Genomic DNA, 20,610 nt, shown 5'->3' with positions numbered 1-20,610 from the left:
GGATTTAGATCAGGTTTCAGCACGAACGATCATTTACAAGTGATGAGAACGTTGATTGAAAAATGCAACGAATACAAGATTAGCATAGCCTTGATATCCATTGACTTCGAAAAAGCTTTTGATTCAGTTGAAACATGGTCGATATGGGACTCATTGGACGAATGTAGAGTGGACTCAAGGTACTCCAAGGTGCTCCAATATGTGTACGAAAATGCTACGTCATGTATTAAACTTCATGAGAACACGACGAAATTCAGGCTAGGTCGAGGTGTAAGACAGGGTGACACCATCTCACCGAAACTGATGTGAATCAGTCCTGGAGAGTGTTTTCAAGAAATTAGACTGGAGCAAAAAGGGAATTGACATAAAAGGAGAATTCCTTAGTCATCTCCGTTTCGCAGATGACATTGTCCTAGTCGCACTAAATCTATACCAAACACAAGTCATGTTAGAAGAGTTAAATGAAGAGGCTAACAAAGTTGGTCTCAAGATGAACTTATCTAAAACGAAAATCATGACAAACATTGACGACGACAGACAAATAAAAATTGGAGATACAGTTATTGAAAGAGTCGACAGCTATGTATAACCTTGGTCACAAACTGAAATTAGGTCTAGACAACCAAACTGCAGAAATCAAGCGTAGAATTGGTCTTGGATGGGCAGCTTTCGGGAAACTCAGCCTGATTTTCAAAAGCAAAATGAATAATAGTCTAAAACGGAAAGTTTTCGATAGGTGTGTCCTTCCAGTGTTGACATATGGAGCAGAAACGTTAACATTAACCAAAGCATCTGAAAATAAGTTGAGAGTGGCACAAAGAGCCATGGAACGAAGTATGCTTGGAATTACACTCAGAGACAAAATGACAAACCAATGGATTCGACAACAAACCAGGGTCGTTGATGTCATGGAAAGAATTGCGTCTCTAAAGTGGAGTTGGGCAGGACATATTGCAAGAAGGACAGATGACCGTTGGACCAAAGCCATCATGGACTGGAGACCCCCCACAACAAGACCTGTCGGAAGACCACCAGAGAGATGGACAAACGGAATAAAGAAATACATCAAAGGTACATATGGACACGCGAACTGGCAACAAGTGGCAATGGAAACAACATGGAAAAATTTAGGGGAGGCCTACATCCAGCAGTGGATACAAACAGGCTAAAGAAGAAGAAGAAGAAGATTACCCGATTCTTCAGGCAAAATCTTCCATTTAAAATTGAATTTTCCAATTCCAAATTATTTCAATTCCGGCCAGATCAAATCATATCAGTTCCGATGGATTCAGATCAGGTAAGATTTTGAACAGCTGATATTCTGGATTTATCCAATCAAAAGAAAAATCCGAAAAGTGAGGGCGCTTCCGTGACTCCACATGGCACTAGTAGTATTCAGGTGTATGTTTCTTGCATGGAATAATTGTATGAAAAAAACCAGAAAGTTTGTTTGCGTTTGATTTAAGAAATTTATTTGTTTCATTAATTCTTCTTCTCATCTTCAGTTTGTTTTTTATCTTCTTTTGTTTATTCATCCACAATTCGTTTTATTTTCAACATAACTTATAAATCTATTATTTCTCTCTGTGTGTGTTACAAATTTTATTGTTGTTGTTTCTTCACTTCCCTTCTTTCTCTTCCTTTTTTTTAAATTATATATTTACAACTGATGACGAGGAGCGTTTTTCGGTTTTGTTCCTTCCATTGTTTTTCTGCACATCATCCAATCCTATGTTTTCGTATCCTTCTGTTTGTTTTGTATAATTATTTATTATTATTTTCCTTTCATCTATTTTATAGTAAGGTAATTTTAGTCCTATAGCATAGGCCAAACGTACACAACGAATTAAGCATTTTACGACCACTTTTCGTGTCGATAATAATTTTTTGCGTTTTTCTTCTGGTCTACAATTTAATTTCTTTGAGTTTTCATTTGATTAATTGTAAATTGCTGTAAACAAAGCGACCGTAAAATGGATTTTATTAATTAAACCGGTGGCGCACGCCATTCATTTCTTGATTTTCTTATTAAAAAGGAATCCGTCTACTAAAAATGAGAAAAACTTTTTCAGAAAAAAATTTAATTTTACATTTTCTTTAAAACAAAATCCTCGTTCATTCCCCCGCACATTCCGGAGTCATCCAGCCCCCTTCTATTCGCTGACCATAGCCATTTCAACTTTAACATCATTACTAATACTATCACGAACGGTGTTAATATCATCGTTAATAATAAGCGACGACAAATCATCGGCCGGCACTGAGGCGACACTGTCATCGGTGTGATTGGAATAGTCGAGCTTGTCGTTATCATCATTGTCATTTTCATTACTATCTTCTATGTTTGGTATTCGAATTGTACTCTTATCATCATCACCATCAGCAGCGACAGTAGCATCAACCACATCGTCCCCGTTCGCCTCCTTATTGTCGTCGCTTCCATTTTCCGCATTCACCACTTCATTATCGCTAATATTTTGACTTTTTGTCGACACATTGTCACCGGTATCGTCGGCTTTTTCAGCTACTGTTTCGGGCGATGGATCGGTTACGCGCACAGATTGATCGTTGCCGCCGACACCTTCGCCACTCGGTCTTAATACTAAATACAATAGAATGTCGGACAGTGAAATGATTCCGATGACTTTTTCATTTTCGTCCACCACCACCAACCGATGCACCTCTGCTCGAACAATGCGTTCCATCACAGTAAATAGCGTCTCGTCCAAACAGCACTTTTGAACGCCCTCGAACCAAGCGTTTCGATGTTCATTGGCCTTCTTCAGTGATACGTCCAGATCATTGTAGGTTTTCTCGGCGGCCAGATTCTGGATTTAGGGGAAAAGGAATAAATTGAATCAATATTCATCTAGTCGCCGAACTAACAATCCACTTACAATGACATCGAACTTGGCGTATATGTCCACCAAATGACCATCAGCATCGACTAATGGCAGCGCCGAAACGCGACGTTCAACAAATTTGTGTAAAGCAGTTATTATGCTTGTCTCCTCATTAGCAGTCTCAATGTTCTCATATGTACCGATTCGTAATTCACGTAATGTCTTCTGCATACAAGAGGGCTTTGGTAATTCGTTTATCTGAAAATTCGTTACAATCAGCGATGAATGGCCGAGACAAATTTGATTTTTCTCAAAGAAACTTACGTATAAGAAAAGGAACCTCAGTATCCGCTTGTGAGTTAGTATGTACAACACATTCCCGGTAAGCGGATCGATGACCGGCAATCGATGAATTCGGTTGTGAATCAATGTCTTAATGGCATCGAACAACGAAGCGTCCGGACTGATACTAACTAATGGCATTACTTGAGCCTTCAGCACGTCTGGAATGGAGAACATTATTAGCGTTGGTTCATAATGGGAACGAAAAAAAAACGGTTCGACCGGACTTACTTCTCCATGTATCTAACTTGTGCTCTTCCAATTGATCCATTGAACTGTTTGGTGATGTGTAGTACATTTGAAGGATTTTGATGAAATCGGTTATCGTAAGCATTCCGATGAACACCTGTTTTTCGGAGTCCCACAGTGGAGCCGCTCGAACACCTGTTTTGATGATTTGAATGTTTTGTTTAAGGTGGCTGTAGGTTTTCCTATTTGGATCGATCTTACCGTTATAAACTAATGCGTAGAAGGCCTTTTTGACAAGCAGTTGAGTATCGAAGACAACTAATTTAGCTGATGTTGGGATCAGATCATAACACTTATGGAAACGAAAGAATTTGACGAATATTTGGGATTCATCTTCTTCTGTAACGAAAGAGAAAAGTAAAATCAAATTAAAATCAGAATATGGAAGTTGAAAGGAAATTTATTTTTGGTTTAACATTTGATCGTTGGTCCGTTTGTGGCTGAATTTATTATTCTTGCATTTTCTCTGCACCGTCTTACAGTTTTGTTACGCAAAGCATCAGGGACTGGCTTGGATTGACTTGAATTTGGACCAACCGAACTTGTTCCTGTGAACAACTCTTAAAGATGCATAGACGTTGGAACATCTTCCTTATTCCACCCCCTCGGGCATCGTGTGCAAAGGGTAGACAATAGAAAAAAGTGAATAAATCTACCACACACACGTTCAAGTGCTTGTCGTAATTCAACCATTGCAAGCAAAACCGTTCCTGGCAATAACGGAGGATCAAACGCAAGGAAATTGTCTGAATTGAACGGCAACTGTTGCGTCAATAAAGCTGCTTTAGTTCGTACTACATCTCTCGAATTTGCTCAACGTTATTTTATAGCAGTGCATTTGTCTTTGTCCTCACTGCTGAGTGATCTTTCATAAAGAGTTCATATCAGAGAACGTTTATTAATTGAGTCCGCGGGGGATGACATTTTTAAAAACTTGAAACTTCATGAAAGCAGGGGTCGTAGCCAAAATTGAGTGATCCTTATAAGGACATAAGGACAAAATTCATTGAGAAAGTAAGGACATATAAGGACAAATTTGGTAGTAAGAAAATTTTCAATTGATGCGATTTTAATTGGTACATTTTGTTGATATTCCAACAGACTTTCGTTTTCTCGTTGAGTGCAGTGCAGAATCTTATTGTTTGAAAAACGCTTTTACATCACATACTGTTTAAATGGTTTAAATCTATAGATACTGCTCTACTCTATCTACACAGTCTTGACGCTAACACTGAGCAGTCAGTGAGAAGTCTAAAAAAATCGCAGGATCTTTTGAAAACACTAATTTTGATGTCTTGAAGAGCGTTAAAGTAGCACCGATGGTCACGAGGTGAATCAGTGGTACTCTAAGAGAAAAGACAGTGTAGGCCAGCGTGTGTGACCCCAAAAAAGAAGGTCTACAAAGGCTTTCGTCAATTAGGGGAAGTGAATTTATTACATTTCGGAAAGTTTTTTTTTAAAACTTGAACTGTAAAGATTTGAAAGTGTCTAATGTGCCACCTATAATGCGGAACGTTATTTTGCTAATTCGCAGGCGAAATTTTTACTACCATATACGACATACGTACGTTCAAAATATTAGGAACATCAATATTTTTCAGATCTGGTCAGCTTTATTCGAATAAAGAAACTTTGTTAGTATCTGATTTCTGGTTGGGAACATTTACTACAGTTACCGTTCGAAGTCGGCGTGTCTGCTTTCCAAAAAAGATTGATTCTGCTTTAAAATATGACTTACTATAGTTTTTCCCGACTAAACTCGGACGCTCTTAGAAAACAATATATCTTAGTTTTGACTTCCATCTGCACAGAGAGAAATCCTGGATTAGATTTAAATCTTTTTCGGATTACATATAGGACCAAATTTATTTTTGGATTGAAATCTAATTTTTCGAAAGATTACTTGCATTTAATCTTTCGAAAATAATCTTTCGATGGATTAGATCGAAATCTTGCAATAGATTTAAATTTTTTTTATTTTGAAATTAAAAAATTTTTTTCCAACATATATTTGAATATTGAGTCAGATTTACTTGTTTCATTTATTCTGAAATTGAGAATTTTATTTGTTTAGTTGAAATTAAATGTTTTTTTTTACTTACTTTGATCAGGATTTGAACTCTTTCACCTCGGTACCTCCGTATCTCCAGTCCTGTACTTTACCACTGAGCTATTGGGTTCTTAATCTTGGCAAGATTTAATTTCGAACCGTTGTTACGGAGATTTTAATCTTTCAAAGATTAAAAAATAATCTTCTGAACGAAACCTTTGTACCGACTGAGGTAACCATCATAGTCAACGAGTTCAAATCCTAATCGAAGGCAACATTTTTTTCTTCATTTTTTTAATTATTCAATAAACGATTATTATATTTCATAAATCTGGATAATCAACGATAAGGAAGTTGAGCCTGGCAAAAATATTGAAAAGTAGGAAAATATTATAATAAAACGATATTTTGCGCCCCATATTTAATTGTACAATTGATTAAGAAGTATAACAGACCAATTTGCATGGAAGAATTTATTTAATTTTGCAACGATTTTCAACTCAAAAATTAATATTCCTAAAGAAAAGCAAAAAAAAGTCTCAAATATTTCTGTGCTGTGGTTTTTAGTTTTACTTTGAATCGCTAACATATGACAAAAAATTACACATCTACCATCTACTAGATTCTAATCATAAACTCTAGGTAACAACGTTCTTTGAAAAAAAAATTCGTGGTAAAATTTTCTATATTTAACTTCACTTCTCACTGCTACTATCAATTTTAGCCATTTTAATCCGAAACGTAATCTATCGAAAGATTTAATTTTTGTAATCTTTGAAAAAAGATTGAAATGAAATCTTTAGAAAAATTTAAAATGTTCGTAATCTTTCCAAAGATTAAACATTTAATCTGACTTTTTTCTCTGTGTGCTAAGAACTTGCGGCTATACCTCTCGTATCTTTAAAGGCTCGGCCGAGCAGAGAAAATTTAGAAACAACCCCCGAGCCGCTAAATGACACAAAGAGGAACTTGACGCTACAATATTTTGACGTAATATTACGAATTAATAATGTTGGTTGCAGTGGATTTACCCAGGAATTTGTTAGGGAAAACTCTTCTTTTTACATTTTTACAATTTCTTCACAGCAGGTGAACTTCATGTTGTTTTTTAGTATCAATTATAAACTAGCCAAGAGCGGGCTAGCGGAAGATTACACAAACCCCAGATAATTTTAATGCTTCTTATTGAACTTTGCTCATCAGTTTTTCATTTCATTTTCACATTTTGTCTTGATGGGTACTACCCACTCCTTATTTATTTATACGGAAGAACTGATAAACTTCTGTAGCTGATAGTGATTCTTAATAGTGATCAAATGATGAGAAAAGCCTTTTATAATACAAAATTGTTACCTAATTCTAATCATTTCGCTATTTTTAAATTACACACTGAGAAACTTGAATTTCTGTTGGGTGAAAGTTCGAAACACGATGCAAAATCGGGACAATAAGGAAATAAGGACAAATTTGAAAAAGTAGGACAAATAAGGAAATAAGGACAACTACGACCCCTGTGAAAGGGAACGGACTTTACCTTTGCCCCATGTTAATTTTGAGTCTCTCATTGGGCCACGGATTTTAACCTGTGCCATAATATTACACTAACCGTAACGAAACACCTTTGTTCAACGACTTTTACTTGTAAAACCTTAAAAGTGCCGGACTGGTCATACTGGGAATTCGGGCGATTCGCGAAGGACTTTTTGCATTTAAAGGGACATTTTTCGAATTTATTATCGATCTATAAGAAACTCTTAATCATTTCCCTTGAGATATTCATCAATCAATCACACCACGACAAGGAAACCGCGTCAGCTCATGAAACGTTGGGATACGAATCTATTAATGTACCGATGGTATCCCTCAGCTCCAAAAAACTGTAAACAGAACGCAAAATAACCTTTTTTCAACAAATCGGCCAAGCATTTCTTCCAAGCCTCGGATATTTGCTCGAATTCTTTGATGCTATCGAGAGGATATGTGTCCGATGACCACCAATCACTTGACCCACCACCGAGTACCAATCGACCCGCATGGTTTGAATAAAAGTGAAGTTGCAACATCGATTCCACAGTAAGTGCATAATCAAAGAATTTATTTTAATTTTTCGAAAAGTTTTTTTTTTTTGGTTTTTATTATGTTCGGTGGGGTCACATTCAATTTATTTTATTGAGATTCTGATTAATTACGCAGCGTGTTCCGTTCATTGTTTGCTATTTATTTTATTTTAAAGCTTTCAGTTATGTGCGGTGTGTGTATCTATTATAAACACTTTTTGCTACAATTTAATTAGCTGCAAAAGTTATTTGTTTACTCATTTTCCTTTTTAATTATTTAATATTTTACGATCGATGTGTTAATGTCTGGCAGAAACACTAATTTGGCATCGTTTCGATATTCATGTGAAAATTTGTATAATCAATTTGAATTCACTGTGACAAGATCTGTTTGAACATTCGATTATAACATTGCTCGTTCACAATATTTGGATTCAGTTTAAGTTCGCTTTTGTAGATCGATTTTCCTATATTACTGAAATGGATGTGGTTGGGATATAATGATGCTAATTAACAAGTAGTCAACGGGTCATAAACATGTAATATTCCGTTTTGATGGATGCATTCGTTAGTCTCGTGCGTAACCATTTCAATTCTACTATTGCATCAACCAGAGTCCGTCGACCGATTGCGAAGTTAACAAATTTGTCAATTTCGTCTCGTCTACACCACTGGCATGACATTGGGATGTTTAACAGAATTGGTAAGGTTACTCACCGACAGGACAGATGACGAATGATTCGTCTCATAAGCTTCCGACTAATTGTAAAACCGAATTGTGAATCGAATTAAACTCATTAATGAGTTTAATGAAATTCGAACGACAGCGAAGCTTCGTGCCCGTGTAGTAACAGTGTGAATTCTTGAGTTGATCGAAGACAGGTGCCAAAAATAATATTTGTAGATTCAGTTGTCACGTATATAACTCGGGCACAGACTTTAAGTAATTTTGTCAATGGATTTTCACGAAGAAAAAAATTGTCTGAGAGCCGAACTTGGCGTACGCTATTGCACTATTGGTCATGGGTATTGTATAAATGGGTGAAAATTGCTCTACGTGAGAATTAGACAATAATTTATTTCAGATGGTTGGTTTGGGGTTATTGCATTTTGGTTGCAATGTATTTCTAGTTATTACAACGCTAAACGCACATTATTTCAACGCCAATGGGCAAATGTTGTTCCGGTTGTTATTTTCGATTGATTCGGTCACCCTGAACCAATTTATATTTTGACTTCATTCAGAGAGTGGGTAGCATTGAGAACTTAGCTTTTTGGTTGTTGTTGGTTTAGAAATTCCGTACTCTATGGTTTCGTCGAAAAACTAGAAAATTGTAACGTCGTGTCGTCCATACAATGAATACATAGCTGAGCACAAGTCTGTGATGGAATGAAAGCAACATGGTTTGAATGCCATACAAAAGAATGAATGTCAACATATTTCCTAACGAGCTTGAACTTGTATGTTATTATGTGGACGGGTACAACGTCGACCGACGGCTATGAGAAATTCTCGGAACGAATTTACGCTTTCTTGTTTATCAATCATCGAACGTAAATAAGTATTTTGACAAAATAAGTGAAACGGAAAAATGGCAAAAACATTTTGAATAATTTTCACATGAAAATCGGAACACCGACACCCATCACATCATCTCATTCGGTATTGCGTGTATGTAAAGCAGATTTTTTTTCACCGATTTTTTATTTTAGAATTATTTATTAGTCGCTGTGTTTAACATACGGCTGACTTTTTCTCACATTAATCCGTTGGTTTTTATTTATTGTTTATTTGAATTTCGGAAGTTCGAGAAAATGTTCTCTTGTTTTTCGGTGGGGAATGATTTTCTCTGCTTCGGTTTTTTTTTTCTTTCTTTTAATTTATACTTTTAACCTCTGGATCAAGTGTATTTCTTGAAAAAACATAACAAAACACCTACACTAAAACACGATTCAACATTTTTTTTTCTCGTCTTCTGTGCTCGAGGAATTTGCAAGTCAGAGACTTTCAAGTGGAAATTTATTGCACCGAACTGATGTTTTTATTAATAAATGTGATTTTTCCGCTTAATTTATTCAATTCGGTCCGAGAAACAAAACTGTCAGCCCGGATAGGTCATCGAAAAGTCAAGACCCATAATGTTCTATCCTTCAATAACTCGCACACAATTCCGCGGCTATACCGTCGGAATATAATAATATCCTCGTCGAATAATGATCAAATCAGATGCAAACTTTGTGTAAATCGGAACATTGCTGTGAGCAAGTTGTGTTCAAACTGACTGAAGAAAAAATAAAGAGAGCGCCTCGACGCCATTAGCTAACAGAATTTTGGTTATTCGTTAAATTAAAAATAGAAAAACGAAATAATGATTTGGTAAGATAAAAGCGTCGTGTGCTCTAGCGTTCAAGGAAATATCTCATGAAGAGAATAAACAACCGTACAGTTGCACGCAGCCAATGAAAATTTGATTTGGTATTGGGGCTTGTAGAGGAAAAATCGGTTGAAAGCACAAATTATGCAATTTTATTTGTGTTTATGGTGTCATGTATTGCTGGTAATTTTGCCTTAAGAACAGGTCCGTAGCTAGTGGAGGCAATGAGTGGTCTGAACCCTTTTTCGGCTAGACATTTTTAATTTTTTTCATTTTCCCATAAAAAAGTGTTGGTTTTGCCGTTTTTCCTCCTATTCTGAATTGTCTTAGGGATGATGTTATACCTACGGGCCTTCCGTTACCATTTACTCGTTGGATGTTGTTTCAATTGGAACCGTTGAGGCGAGATATCTCACAGAAATCATTACGAAAATTTTCTGTACGAAACAAGTCATCCATAAATTCTCAGAAGGACCTATGAAAGTACACTCACAATTCCATAAATTCTACAACCAACCCGAATGGCAGCAATCATTTTCACATAAAATTACGTAGATGAATCGATGGGGGTAGACGTAACATAAATAATCCATTGTACCGTAAATTTACCGTCCAACATTTCAGTTTCACACGGTATAGCGCTCATATCTGATCGTTGAATGTTTTCAAATCGAAAAAATGTGATTTATCAAATTGAACTAAGTGAAAATGTCAACAACAAACAATTACGGACAAAATTTTGGCTCTAAATTGTTTGTTTGACGTTATGATGGGAGGTGTGCTTGGAGTATGGAAGATGTAAATTTCCATCACATTAATCAGGCCTAAATATGCCAGCTAAAAATGAACGAAATCAATAGAAACCTGATAATCGAATTGAAACAACTGGTGTTCATAAATTTATGAAGTGTAGTTCAGTTACAGATAATCTGTTACAGATTTAGAGACATTTAAATACCACGTTTCGTACTCAAATTTTGATCAAAGAAATGACCACCGAAATACTGGTCGGTCTAAGAGTCCTCATTTATTGTATGAATGATACAATCGCAGCTATTGTCCTGCCAGATCAGTGAAATTGTACATTTTCATTCCATCAAGTTCACCCCCGTTACATCTTGTGCCTTAACCTATTACAGACGGCTGTCATCTGTTATCGACAACGACAGTAATAATAACGGACAAGCTCTGAGGTCTTATATAGCAAAAAGCATGTTAAAACAAATGAAGTAAAAGATTTCTGAAATCTTTCTATGAAAATCTTCGATCAAATGAAGTAATAGACCAGATAGTAAAATTGTAAATATGCTTGCCGTCTGTGACAGGTTAAGATGACACAAATTCAAGCAACAAAGGATAATGCAGTGTAATGGTTCGATTAAAAAAGCTATAAACGCTTCCAGGTAATTGATCAGATAAACAATTCTAGATCTGCGCTAGATCGCTACAAGAATGTGTGACAATGTTTAACGCCATAGCACTGCTCAGGGCATTAAATAGAAAATGTTTAGAGGTTCCTGGTATCATCAGAATAGACTTTGCATTTCTATCGTTAAGACATGAAACGTGCCTTCTTCATAAACTGTAAATACCCGTTAATTTCCCGATGGTCTCGCTTCATGTTTAAAGCTTTCCCATTGCTTGTCTACATGAAAGTATCACTAGCTTTGAATGATTTATTACCTTGAAACGAAAGCATTGTCCCCAAAATTAATTCAATCTCCGTGATTCCATTCAAATTAATGGAACGTTACCGGGCGAACCATTAATCGTCTTACTCATTTTCACTATCTGGCAAAGAATAAATGTTTTGTCAACAACATTTTTACTGCACGATACAAAACAGTCGATAAATAGACGTATATAAAATGCTCATTTTGGTTAAAACAACTTCTGACATCATTGCATGAGAAAATATTACAAGATTAATAATAATAAGCCACAAACAGTTCTGCTCTCGCAGCTTATTTGTATGGAATACGCATTGGATTACGTAAGATGTTTTATGTACGACGATTTATAATTTGTTTCCATTTACAACCCGGAAAACAGATTTACCATTTGTCAATGGCTTGGCTGTAAATTATGTTTCACTTACCCAAATCCGATAAACTAACTTTTTCAAGAAAAGGATCAGCCACCGGCAACTGAAACGATACAAAGAAAAAAATTAAAATTTTAAAAAATCAATTTTATGATAATAGTAGATTGTGTATCCTATTCCAAAGTCTTGCATTGACCTGTGGAGAGCGGATGCTGTGGAGTAGCAAATTCACGATAGTCAAAACAAAAATTTGGAATCAGGCACGCACTCTGACGTGTTAGACTGTATCGCATTGTTTGTGTTCTAGGGAGAGCTTTCGAAAGCTTTGAGTTTCATTTAGATGCTATTGGAAAAGTGCAACATTTGGAACACAAAAGAAGCTTAAAGCTCTCAAAGGCTTTTTAAAGGCAAAGACCCAAAAAGGTATAGGATGCTTTGACTTAACGCTGCAGCACTTTGTTTTGTATGAATGTATTCTGTCTAACACAACGCTAAGATAATGTGCACTTTGCATGCCATCAGAAACAGCACGAATGACATTAAATTATGAATTAACTGCGTTGTGTAGCTAGTTTCCAGTTATTTATGCGCAGATATAATGTGAATCAATATCAACATCAAGTTCCAATAAAATATTCATCAAAATAATGCGAGAACATCTAGCCGTTCGACACATCACAGAAACAAACAACTGGATAAAATGCAGCAAAATATTTCATTTGAAATCGTATACGAAATCCCAGAGGCAAAAAATGTACAAACAAATTGTGTTTTTTGGCACATTGCCAGACATTATTATAACACGAAAAATAATCGTAATAAATGAATACTTGAGAGTCATTCCACGCAAAATTCACACCCGTAACACTTTGAGTTGAACAAGCATACATGTCGAACTAGCTATGGAACTTCGAAAGAGTGTGTAAGGTATGAGTAAACAGCTACAGCCCGATCAATACCTTAAAAATCTTTCTTAGCGTATCTGGTTCGGTAGGTAGTCATTCCCGAAAGTGTTATCCGTCGGACATTCGCGTGGAATGCCTCTTGCTTGATCAATGTTTACTTTATAAATTGGAATTGAATACGGATTATAGGCTAATCAATGTACTAACAGATAGACCTCTTCGTAACAGATTTTTCCTCAGCGATGAACCCCATCTTGCGTACCAGGACGGTGAGGTCGCATGCGAAATTTTATTCGTTATCAATACCAACGAATTTGCAGGTTTGAGAACATTCTTTGGCGACGGAGGTTTCGTTAAAATCGGTGCCGAAGATGCTATTTCGTGCGTCACAGACTGGTGACGACGACGTCTGGGCCGATGTGGAGTAATGGACACAGAAGCGCTGGGTGGCGATGAGTCCAGTAACGAATAACGACGGAACATTTTTGACTCTATCCTCAATTCGTTCCGAACACAAAACAAAAAAACAACTTTACTGTCCGTTTCACTTGATATTTACGGGCCAACACTTTAACGAAATTTTTTTATTTGATCATCGCCTTAAATACAAGACCGAACACGAAAAATGATAAGCACCAAACAAACAAATGCGCAAGAAACTGAAATTAAATGCCGCACCGAGTACAGACATGTAAACAGGAATCACAAAGCAAAAGATATCGACAGCGAAATTAAAATTCGTTAAAAAAAAAACATCTGACACGTTCGCGAACGACTGAATGAATTACTACTAAAAATCATACATAAAATATGACTCGCAGTCAGGTTACGCAAATCACGATACATACGATTGTTTAACACTTATACATGGGCACGATGTATTAATTTAGCTGGATAGCTTTTTCTGTTAACGCTTTCATGTATGAAATGATTGAGGTAAACGAGAACATTATGCTTCGCATTTCATTTCGCACAGAACATTGTCAATCAAATACGAATAGCGAACCAATTAAATTGTTGAACTTGAACTAGTGTCCAGCACTGATGATTGCACATGTCAACCTCGATTAAATCTTGGATTTTACGGTAATCTTGTTACCTTCAAGTGATTGATGATTTTAGCGCCAAATACGTCATTCTTAACTACAATAAATTATGAAGTAGACAATCGCAGGGGTCATGCAATAATGACTTCCACATGCTGGAAAGAGGAAAAAGCTGGACGATTCGCGTCATCAAAATTTGATAAAAAGATAAAAAAGATGCAAAAACCAAGACTGCAGGACAGTTAGTCAGGTAACACCAGCAACCATTTCATTGGATTCTTGGTTACACTTTCATAGAAAATAGTCCACGTCTTAGGAACAACTCAGTTTTAATATGTCAGGTGTCACCCGAGCATATGTGTTCAAGTTAGCTTTCCAAGAGTATTTTAGTAGGTTGGAAGTATTTGTAAACATTTCCACCTAAAAGATGCGAAATGAAGAGTCATTATTTCCTTAAAATGGTTTGGCATACAAATCTGTCCTTCAACTATTCTACCTTAAAGTAGTTTGCTTGTTGTAGAACGCTATTAATAGAAAAATCAATGCACATTACTATTCATTGATAAAGACGACGAAAATATCAAAGCAGGTTACTGACAATGATTACCATGACTGAAACGGAGGCAATGTCAATAGAAACTGTGTCTGAGTTTGATTTAGCTGTTTAAAAATTAAACTGCTACTGCGCTCTTCCGCTTAATTGGTTTTACTACTGTAACTCTAGTGGGTGTTCCCATGAAACCTGTAGATTGGCGTATAGATAGTGTTTTAGTATGAGAGTACCAGCTGGTAAAACACGCCACTAGGGACACAAATTTGGTTGACATTAACTGTACAGTGGATTGTTTTCTTTTATTGACGAAACGAACTTAAAAATTGTGTATGGACGTGGACGTGGATCGCGTGAAAATGTAATGAAAACATTTTTCCATTCGTTCGAAGTAAAAAGTTGAGTGTTCAGCAGAAATGTCTCGCAGAAAATACCGTCCGCAAAGAGTTAACGACTGTTTTTAACACAAAATTATTTTTTTTCTTTCAAATGTAAACAAAAATGTTGTTGATAGCAAAGCAAAAACCAAAAATGTAACTTTGCAAAGATAAGAACGAACTCTTTTCATGTAAAATTGTTGTTTGACTCTTTTTTTTTTCTTTTTTAAATAAGTTACAGGTAACTGAAGGTGACGATAAGTTTGGTGGATCCATTGTAGGTAATGCATTTGACACAATAATGATTTACGAATGGACAAACTGTCTCGCGATAATAATTTTGTGTTAAAACCTCAATCAATTTTGAACTTTGTTTGGCTGCCGATAAAGTTAAAAATTTAATTTATGCGCTAACAACACCGACAGACATCAAAACACAGATATCTTTTCGAGATATTAAACATACAAAATCAATTGCAATGCACGTGTATGCGAAAGACATAAATAAACATTGTTTGGAAATGTCGTTGTTGTTGTTTATTATTATAGCTGCCCGAAGCAGTTTTATAAGTAGAATAAACTTGGATTTTGATATGTGAAAAATGCTTTACTCTCCCTGTTCGTGCATTGTAAGGTCAATAAACAAATGTTACGTAATGCTGTATGGCTATTAGCGTATTATGAATCCACATAACTTAAAGATTATACATTTGGTTCATCAGCAATGAGGTGTGTGTGTGTGTATAATAACTGTTTAACGTGAATGAAATTTATGTATCACTTGTGACTGTGGGTTATGTCGATTCAATTAATTGTCCGCGATCGGGCATGTTGAAGGAAATATTAATGAGTACCTATATTGGTTGCATTCTGATACCATTTAGTAATTGGGGTCTCTCGGATGAATTTTAAAAGTTGAAGGTCGTTTTGAAGGTTTTTTTGTTTTTGCTCTGTATAATAAAGCCGCAGCTTTACGACGACACATACATGGAATGTTGTTTTTTTCGTGTCAAATATGAGAGACATCGCAGGTCACAAACTTTTTACCAAAAAAAAAAATTCAGCAACGGGCAAGCATATCAAGATATTTCAGTCGAATCTCTTACTTTTTTTGTTTAAAGCATCACCTTAGTGTTTGATAGGAAATCTTTTACATTTGTTTGTTAGACAACACATTTTTCTACATAAGAGAACGTCGGCCTGAGCTCATCGCTTATTTGTGTCATCGTTACAGATAACAGATGTTTCCAAAATGTAAGCACCGACACCCATCCAATTTCTGATTCAACAAAATTTGAAGTACTTGTCCCCATTTTTCTTCCCTGTAAATATACCGGACAAACCGGTCGGTACAAGCAACCCGAGATGAAAGTGTTGCTCAAGATTCACTGACCAAGAAAAATTGAACTCACAGAATCTTGCAGCAAGAAAGATTCTTTCGGTCTTAGATTCTCCGGTTTAAATTGATTGATTGACACGACTATGTGAACGACGACAAAAAAAAATGTTCTGATTATTCCCATCTTATAAAGTGCGCAAAATGAGTTGGTCAGCACTTCTTTTTTATTGATATTGTGAATTGTGATCTACTCCTAAAATACCCTGAAAGTGTTGACTGACTTTTCGCCCAAAGTGACTGATCTAATTTTCACCCAAAATACACTGAAAGTGTTCACTGACCTACTTTCCGCCCAAATAACTCTGAAAGTGTTGACTGTTCTACTTTTCGCCCAAAATAAATGCAAAAAATGTTGCACACTCTGCTCGCGTCTTCGATACCTTATTCGATAGTTTAACATTCATATTCCAGAAGCTTTGTTTTCTAAACATTAAAATAATATAACCTAAAGGGAAACTCGCCACACCCGCTTCAAATGGAAGTCGACACGTCTGGCCCCTTCTTCCAGGTGGTCACCACATTCCACTTCTTCTATTGAAATCATAAGTATAATACGTCACCCAAACTCACCTCAATGTAAGGTATTTTATGTGATCCACTGAAGGAAAAGGTTTGCATTACCTTTACGTTTCCATACCGGCAAGACCGATCGCTCACCCACAATTACCTACATCAACTAGACATTTTGCATACGATTAAGAAATCCCATCAGCAGTGTGTTACTTGGTGTGTTACATATTATAACATACAAACAAACTTGACCGACACGCGTGAATTTATACGACAACAACAGTCGTGATACCGTCGAGCTTTTTTTTTCGCGAAAACACATAGCAAAAATTCAAACCAATTTATTATACCAGCGTGTGCACAGTTCAATCATGTTGAAACTTTAAAGTTTAACGAATCGCAAAATTTTAAATTCAAACCGTTGATGTAAATTTAATGGCATATTGTGCTAGGCACAGTTAACAATAGTGCTAAACACTGTGCTAAAGTTAAGTCATCCTTTGTGAAGCTACTCAAACAATTGAAATCTAAATAGAACTTTAAAGTAATTGGTTTGTGAACCACTCTATTGCTCCCTCAGTGAAGCAATTAATTCTGTTTTTTGTACGTTTTATATCATTCACATGGTAAACAACCTTCGCACATCAATCGTACGTTCAATGCAATAAAATGCAATTTAAAATGTGTACATCGATGGAATGAAAGGAAAACGGGCGAAATTAGAATCGGGTTGGGTTATTCAAATAACCCAGCTGGTTGACTTAATTGGAACATTAGTGTCGAATGTACTTAACATCACTTCAATCTATACGGTTTGCTAAATGTGTGCACACATTTACGCGAATTAATTGGCTGGAAAATGTGCATAAATTCAACGTTGTTGTTGCCGGTGACGAGTGGTGATTATAGTTTGAAAATTGTCGATTTTATTGCGTAGCTGATAGTATCGGATTATCATAATGAAACTAGTGACAAGAATTTAAATTAAAAACAAATTTGACGAATTTACTTTCGTTGAACAACCGAGTATCTGGCCGCATGGCGGGTTGACGTCACCCAGCAATTCTTATTTATTTAATAATGAAATAAACAATTTGTGTTCGGCGTATACAGTCGCTATATAGTGCTTCTACTTGCACCATTATGAATTACCTACTCATATTGTCTATATACAAATTCATTTCGGAAGAACGTGTCTTTAGTGTATTTTGTAACAAAAAAAAAAGTTCTGCATCGAAATGAATGTATCTTACGGCGCACCTGATTTCTTCACTAAATTTCGTTCGAACGTTCGTTTTGTTATGGCAAACTGTTATCATGTGAAGGAAAAATCGGTTGATATTCAGTTCACTTCAATGCCTGTCGATTCGATAAGAAATTTCTTCTACTCAATTTGAGTTTGAATAAACTTTGCTTCTCGATTTTCAAATTTCACATGAGCACTGAAACCCGGGTATGTAATGAGTTCGATGCAAATTTAAAGTTTTTCAATCATGAAGCCTGGATATTTCTAGCGAAAACTTTACCTTCCTTGCTGGATTTGAGATTTTTTGTAATTTGTAGAATTACGCAACGCACTTCAAGCATGAGTGGTACTCTAAATAGAGTACTGAAACTTGACAGTGTGTCACACAAATGTAAAACAATTTTCATGTAAAATAGGGTACTTTCTGCAGCTGACCACTAGGATCACTTTTCCTTGAAGTGCGTTAAATTACGTCATCACAAATGTTTTCTCAGTTAAAAGGTTACAACCGTGGCAGTACAAACAGTCGTGGATGGATAACACAATCAGACCAGTAACGTATAATAATGTCAACTTTCACTTACCCCTCTTGAATCTCTGAATAATATGGCTGCATGATAGGGATCTAAAGTACCGTCTGCTCGTAAGCCGCGAGTTGCACCTAATGAAGCTCGTCGTTTCTCCAATTCAGCTGAGGCTCTTCGCATATGAGCACCTAATGAAATAAACAATGACCGGTGTAAGTTTCATCAATAAATGTTGAACTGCAGAGCCGTTTAAGCTCCACAGAGTGTTAAGCATAACATATAAAATGGTTGTCGTGTTCATATTAACCAGTCAAACGTAAATCTATCAAAATTACCTTCCCTAAGGATACTGTCATAAATCTTATACGTTGCATCGCAGTCATTCAATATTCGATGACCGTAGTTGACGTCCAAACTTTTCGATCGTGACCGAAAATTATCCGGCACCTCATTCGTCGGTGTCGTTGCTCCCCCATTCGCTGTCATGCTGCAAGTGGATTCGTGCCGCTTCCTCGGCCAAATGTGTGCCTTTTTGCCGATATGCTTGATCATACCGTGCAACGACGATTTGGAAGATTTTTCTTTTGGCGATTGATTGATGTTGGTGTCGGAATCATTTAGACTTCGGATGAACGACGAATTATCGAAACGGCTTTTGTCGATGTGACGCGTATTGTGTGAATTATGTTCGTCAAGAGATCTAGCTGCTGGTGTTCGGTGGAAAAAATTATGACGATGAGCATCGGAATTCAAAGGTGTTCGATCAAGTGATTTCGGTTGGTGGTAATTACCGGTGTGCGTAAAATATTGATGATCGGTTTTGTATTCGTATATGTCGTCGAGATCATGAGGAAAATAGCCGTTCGATGGCGGTGATCCGTAATAGTCAAGCGAACCTCTACGAACACCCTGTTTCAATCGGAAGAAATGGGTTAAGCAATCGACAAAATGGGAAATGAAGAAAATAGATTCACTTACGCTGGGATAACCAGATAATGATGGACTGCCACATCGATCAACGCTCTTACGTGGCGTTGTCCGTTTCATAAAACTGTTGTAGTAGTTTTCATTGGGACTCCGACCTAGATTAACTGTGCATGGCGAATTTCGACTAATGTAATTGTTGTTTATGGATTGACTTTTCGGATCGGGAACGGCTCTGGCGCTACTCATTATTTCCTCGAGAATAGTGTCTGTAAAATGGAAACAATGTTTTTGAGCGTCCACCTTTTTGATTTTTATTTTATTAAAATGTTCAAACGACTGGCATAACATTCAGATATGGTACCATTTCCCTATCTACAATTTAGACTGGAAGACCTTGACTAGAAATATTTCCGAAAAATCGGTTGAAGCACGAAATGAACGAACAAACTGCCGCTTTTATTGAAAGAAAATTTGCCGATAACTTTTTTGGACAACACATTCGAACTGATTAGATATGTAAATTTGGCTTCACATGCCAGACCGCTTATCTTAAGGGGGGCCCGAGACATTTGATAAAGTTCCATTTGCGTCACATTCTTGAAAACGAAAAGTTTTTTCTTAGACTAACGTCTTATCACTGAAATCACTGAACTTTTATATTTCCTGGTTGACTTCTGATTTTAATGGATGACAGGAACGTCCAGCCGAAAACGAAATTAGTTTAAACGAGAATATTAAGCTTCAATCGATTCTAAACTGTAAATTAATACCGAACTGATCGGATCACAAAATATCCTCGAAAATATGCAAAACAATAATCAAACTTGCAGCCAACAAAATCTCGAGTTCAATCCAATGCACGGGACCGACGACTATTTTTGTTACCTAGTTCGGTTTGTCAGGTCTCGTTTAAAAATTAAATAATTCACGTAATCTGTTAGGATAGGAACACAATAGATAAGCACCGGTTCAAGTGCTCTTGCAACCAAACAAAAGATAATGCGAAATAATAACACACCGAACTAGTTAAAGCATCTGGTTCATTATGAGGGTTATCTTGTTTTGATTCGGCTATTATCTAGGGCTGTCAATATTTAAGAGCAAAAAGATTACGACCAGATTAATACCGATAATAAACAGTTAACGGTGTGAAAACGAAATTC

General features: G+C 36.3%; 1 protein-coding gene across 5 annotated transcripts in view; it reads right to left on the bottom strand.

Moving 5' to 3' along the window:
• Positions 1–1,526: 1,526 nt before the first annotated feature.
• Positions 1,527–20,610, bottom strand: part of LOC119074565 — a 68,147-nt gene continuing 49,063 nt past the window's right edge. For 2 of the 5 annotated variants that reach the window (XM_037180789.1, XM_037180788.1), the window contains exons 8-14: positions 18,578–18,708; positions 12,015–12,063; positions 3,636–3,773; positions 3,417–3,569; positions 3,168–3,346; positions 2,898–3,101; positions 1,527–2,828 (exon numbers count right to left, since the gene is read on the bottom strand). In XM_037180789.1, coding sequence (XP_037036684.1) covers positions 2,154–2,828; positions 2,898–3,101; positions 3,168–3,346; positions 3,417–3,569; positions 3,636–3,773; positions 12,015–12,063; positions 18,578–18,708 — 1,529 coding nt within the window. In that variant the 3' untranslated portion in view covers positions 1,527–2,153. The remainder of the gene's footprint in view (positions 2,829–2,897; positions 3,102–3,167; positions 3,347–3,416; positions 3,570–3,635; positions 3,774–12,014; positions 12,064–18,577; positions 18,709–20,610) is intronic. The other 3 variants (XM_037180787.1, XM_037180786.1, XM_037180790.1) reach the window with 2 other exon arrangements.

This window comes from Bradysia coprophila, unplaced genomic scaffold (assembly GCF_014529535.1).
Source record: "Bradysia coprophila strain Holo2 unplaced genomic scaffold, BU_Bcop_v1 contig_151, whole genome shotgun sequence".
NCBI classification, from domain to species: Eukaryota; Metazoa; Arthropoda; class Insecta; order Diptera; family Sciaridae; genus Bradysia; species Bradysia coprophila.
This window is presented reverse-complemented; position numbering and strand designations above follow the sequence as displayed.